General features: G+C 40.7%; 1 protein-coding gene across 1 annotated transcript; it reads right to left on the reverse strand.

The window, feature by feature from the left end:
* Positions 1-299: 299 nt before the first annotated feature.
* On the reverse strand, positions 300-4,651 carry selenot1a (selenoprotein T, 1a). The gene is made up of 6 exons (XM_030774042.1): positions 4,469-4,651; positions 3,385-3,495; positions 2,957-3,083; positions 2,330-2,417; positions 1,996-2,162; positions 300-1,033 (listed from the first exon to the last, which is right to left on the reverse strand). The coding sequence occupies exons 1-5, from the start codon at positions 4,615-4,617 to the stop codon at positions 2,038-2,040; spliced, it is 600 nt and encodes a 199-aa protein (XP_030629902.1). The 5' UTR covers positions 4,618-4,651; the 3' UTR covers positions 300-1,033; positions 1,996-2,037.
* Between the last annotated feature and the right edge of the window lie 580 nt (positions 4,652-5,231).

The raw sequence follows: 5,231 nt of genomic DNA on the forward strand, positions 1-5,231 counted from the left end.
GGTCTCCAAGTCAATGTTAGGTGTACACAAGGTCGCTCACTGAGAATAAATGACATCCAGGACACGGGTTTGTTGTAATAAGTATAGCAAAAGGAGCACATCCATCTTGTGACAAGTCTATGTCTGAAGAAAAAGTAACAGTCTCTATTAGCTATCCTGAACAACAAGCATTGATGGATTTTTTTAAACTAAAAAAAAAGTTGTGTGTGTATTAGCTATGCTACCATTTTATTTTGTACTTACTGAAAAACAAACACAATTTCAAAACACACGAACAAACAAAAAAAGATTTTCACATAAACATATTACAAAAGAAAAAGTGATCTTCTCTCTCAGCTCAATCTAGCAGTCTCCTACACACTGTTGGCTGAAAACACAGGAGGGTGGACTTTAGCAGTCTCCTACACACTGTTGGCTGAAAACAGAGGAGGGTAGAATGCATCTACCTAGCATTTCTTGTTGAACATGTTTCTCGCTAAGATAAAGATTTGGTTTGGCTCTAACAGAGATGCTAGGTATTGTCACACATGTCTCTGCTTTCCATGCGAGCTGTGGACACAGTCACACAATGGTTTTCCAGCAGTGGTCAGGACCTGTCTGAATCACTGAATCACTTTTGGGGGGAGGGGGGTGTACTACCTTTGACAAGAATGGACAGTGCAACATAATAAATCTAACATAAACCACAACAAGGTCTTCAAACTGGGGTTGCATAGCTTACATGTATATATGAAAACATTGTGGAACAGACAGCAAATTCATGTTTAAATATTCAAATGCACAATTTTCACATTTGTACGTGCATTTTTTTCCCTCCCACATTTGACGAATGTTCAAATTTCCGTATTCATTTAGACAGCCCTGATGGCCACAGCCGTTGCCATGGATCCCAAGCCAGCGTTTGTTGATGGGGCGTCTCCGTGGTGCGTGGGGTGATCAGGACTTCAGGCCTGCACTCACAGTCTTCCTGCTTTCAGTGCAAACCTTCATAAACATCAGCTCACAGCCACAGAAAAAACTCCCCACTTCCACTCTGAAGGACAGAGAGTGTTGTATGAGGAGAGAGATGAGAGATGGGACTGTCAGAGCACTAAAGCAAGGAAAATCAATAAAAATGGTCCTGAAAGAAATATGTCACATCGCAGCCATTATCCAACATATCTTCACAGTCTAGTTCAGCATCTCCAAATTACCAGCTGTATCTGAAATAAGTGGTTTCAGCAGCAGATGATGTCAAAGGTCTAAAGGTTTTTTTCCCTAACATGATTACATAGTTTAAAAAGAGAACTTCAAGGTTACTGGTATTAACTGTTTAACCCTTTGGAGTCTGACATCATTCTGTCGATACCATTTTGGCATAGCTTTAGTTTTGCCTTTGTTTAGAAAGTAAAAAATGGACTTTTCCCCTTATGCAAGTGTTATTTTCAGCACACCCTCAACAAGCTACAAGTCTGACACATCTTTTTGTCAAGACACTATATGACTGTCAACAGCAAAAAACAAGAGAAAAAATTAAAAACTCGACTTTAGAATTTCAAACGTCTTTACTGGAAAACACAAGTGCCACCCCCCCCCCCCCCCCCCCCCAAGTCTTTAGGGCTAAAAAAAGTGGCAGAGGTACAGCGAAAAACGTAATAGGAGTCAAATGAAGATTTTCTTCCCAGCAATAACGTTACATAGAATTCACTTTATAATAACTCCACAACTGGTTGGTCCAGTAAAATAAACAGGCACTGTTGAAAAGCCCAAAATCCAGACTTTTGACTACTGCTGGTTGCTGTGTGCTTCCGTGGGAGAATTATTGTAACATGATTACAGCACACTGATTATTATAGTCTGCGATGACATCGACGTCATAGGGGTAACATCAAACCGCAATGACGTCAGCACAAAGTTATCTTCATAATCCACCTCATCAGACAAAGACACACATGCCTCAACTTTTGATATGTGAGTGTGTGTCATCACTGGTGGATGAGAGATGAGATTACTCACATGGAGAGGGCCTATGGTCCACTGGGTGGGACAGAAGTGGGGTTAAGAGCGATGGTGTGGGAGTGTCTCCATCTGTATATTCATCTTCATCTCATTCTCCAGGATCTGAACCAGCTGCTGCATGGAGGGTAAGTGACCAGACTCCAGTTTGGACCACACTGGAACATCTGTATCAACACAAAAATAAACAAAACAAAAAAATACATACTACGTGCATAGACTGTTCAGAGACACTACATATACAACTTCCTCAAGTGCTAGAATATTTGTGTTTTTACAGAATTACATACATCAATGAATGAATTAAAAAAAAACACCAAAAAGCTGTCCTTACCATTTAGTGTGATTTCAAATGCTCCTGTGGACATGCACTGGTTCTCAATCATATTGCTGAAGAAGAACACCATCATGCAAGCATATATCTGACAAAGGAAAGGATTGTGGATTAGTTCTGAGATGCTGTGAGAGAGAAAGAGAAAGGGAGAGAGAGAGAGAGAGAGAGAATAATGTGAATGTTGGGAGAGGGGCCTGTGTGAATCCTGATGTTAACAACTGAGCTCCGATTGACCCCAGAAGGTGGATTTGCTGTGTAGATTTCTAATGACTACTCATGTTTGTTTGTCTGCCAAATGGAAGAAGATTCTCCCATAAGACCACACTGAGCACTTTAGCTTTAGTGAGAATGGCTAGAGCAGGAGAGACCGTATATTGACGAGGGAAAACAAAATCAACCCTGGGTCACCTCAGAGAATACATGACAGTAGTCTAATGATGTACTTGGGGAGTGTGTGTATTTTGAGCATGTCTGAGCTTCATATGAGAAATCATTACTGTAACTTCTCACTGGAAAAAGCCTGCTCTATATAACTCTTTTTCATTATGCTGTGTTTTTGCTTGTTTATCACAAGTACCACAACAAGTTAGGTGAATTCAAAAGAGAGATTTTGACCTAAATTCTCACCTTGTTCTCCTGACTCCAAACCCACAGACCTGGGGCTTGAATACCAAAGAGAGCAAAAGGGTCTTTGCCCACAATGATTATCCCAATTAGCACTAACTTAAACACGGAAAGGAAGGAGGCGATGTGTCTGCAGACCAGAAAACAAAACAAAACACAAAAAAGCAGGAGTTAGTGTTTTTACCCTTTCCTCTGTTATACACAGGCCACATGTGTGACTGAGGAGTACACTTTGGCAGTAATCCTGTTCGTATCTTTCATTACGTGCACAATGAAACTGATATACAGTTCACCCACACGCAATGCAAGTGTACAGCAGAAACCTCTTCCTAACTCAGAACAGTTAATAAAACTGTGTATATCAAGTACTACTACACAATTTGAAATCAGTGTTATGAATGGGAACTATTTTGTTGTGCTTTAAAACTCACCGATAGATTGGAAGAGGGAGATAGTTCTCGCCCTCTATGCGGATGTCTGGGTACCGCTGGTACAAGGCCTGCGTGTACTCCTCAAACACCCGCTTGTACCCTCAGGAGACACTAGAGAAAAACACAAGAAGACCTATTCAGCTCAACTTATACAGCTACACAAACAATTATCTCCACACCACGTCAGCAGTTTACTGGATATTTTATAATTATATCAGTGTGAATGATATGAATATCCAGTGACATGGAAATACAGTCCATTTGCAGGTTAACACAACGACTATGTACATTTAAGCAAATCCCTACACACGTTCTGCATTTAATTATTAAAGAGGAGCAGTTTCTGCGATATTAGAAACGATATGGAAAAGGTCCGCGGTCGCTGTCTGTTCAATTCAAATCGTTGAAGATTCGTTTTGTTTCAATGGACGTGGGACCCATGTATTACGACTTCTATTCTTATGACCTCTGTGGTTGCTGAAATGAAAATTTCAAGACATCTCTTACTGAACGCAGAATAGGACCCTGATCAAATTCGGTATTTGGCTGCCATTTCGTGTAACTCAGCCCTGCTTGACTAATGACACCAACTAGAGGAAAGGTTACTGGTGGCTCAAATGCATAATCCCTAAACTAGCCACTCACTGAAAAAACGGATTACGTCTCATCGGCGGAGGGATAGTCAACGGAGGACATATTAATTCTTTAACTAAATTATACAATAACAGCTACATACGTGTGAATTTATTTTTTAAATGCTTGCATGTCAGAAATAGAAAATTCACAAATCACTACACACAAAACAGACAGTTTTCGTGCTACTTGTGCAAACAATAATTACAATTAGCGATAATTATCGTTAACCCTGGTTTTGTCATTCATTTCCATGGCTTGAATCCTAGTTTGCTAGTTTGCAAGAGCACGTTACAGACATCTGGCCTTAAATAACATTCCTCCGGTGACATACGCAAGTAAAACCTAAGTAACGGAATGTGTTAGGGCCAAAAGAAGTCGTTTCTACACTAGCCAGGTTAGATCAAAGCCGAATCATACCGTGTATTTAACTAGCGCGATACAAACTTACCATATCTGGAATTTTAGAAGTGGACCCGTAGCGAACTGCATTTTCATCTTCTTAACATCGCTGGTATGGCCAGAAGAATAATGTAGAGAACAAGCCCATAAAATTAAGACCGACAGAGGTAACCAACGCATTTTCTCTACCTTTCCCATGCGCGTGACTGCCTGCGGCTGTCAGAAATGTATGTAATCTACTGAGTAACTGTTGTGAGACGAGGTATACAGTCCCTCTTCTGCATTTTCTGCGAAGTAACTGCGTGCGGCGCCACAACATCTGTGGATTACCGCCGACTGCCGGCCTGGCGCTCTACTGGCCTGGAGAGAAAACCGCTGCACCACAGTAGATATAATGATACTCCGACGTCAGTACTGCATACTGCAGCCCTCCTTCCAGTCGTAATATGCGTTTGCATTAAAATATATAAAAATTACAGACATCTGATTTAGGCATTCCGATCAAAGCGTCGCGTTTATCCGTTTATCCACGTTTAAGGTATTAATAGGGCTTATGAATTGTGTAGGTCGAGCTGTAAGTTATGTTTTATAATCCTTAATATGCTTGAACCTGACGAGCGCAGCCTGACAAAAAAGGTTTAATGTTGCACAGCTTGCAGAAGAAAACACTAAATGTACCAAGATTGAAAGTCTCGTCTTGCTGCCATCTTGTGGTGATCTAAAAGAGATGCTCCCAAATACTGTTTAGGTGCAGGGGTTAGACAAAATAATGGAAACACCTTGTCAAATAACAGTTTTGTCATTTAATATCG

The sequence above is a fragment of the Chanos chanos genome, chromosome 5 (genome assembly GCF_902362185.1).
Source record: "Chanos chanos chromosome 5, fChaCha1.1, whole genome shotgun sequence".
NCBI lineage: Eukaryota > Metazoa > Chordata > Actinopteri > Gonorynchiformes > Chanidae > Chanos > Chanos chanos.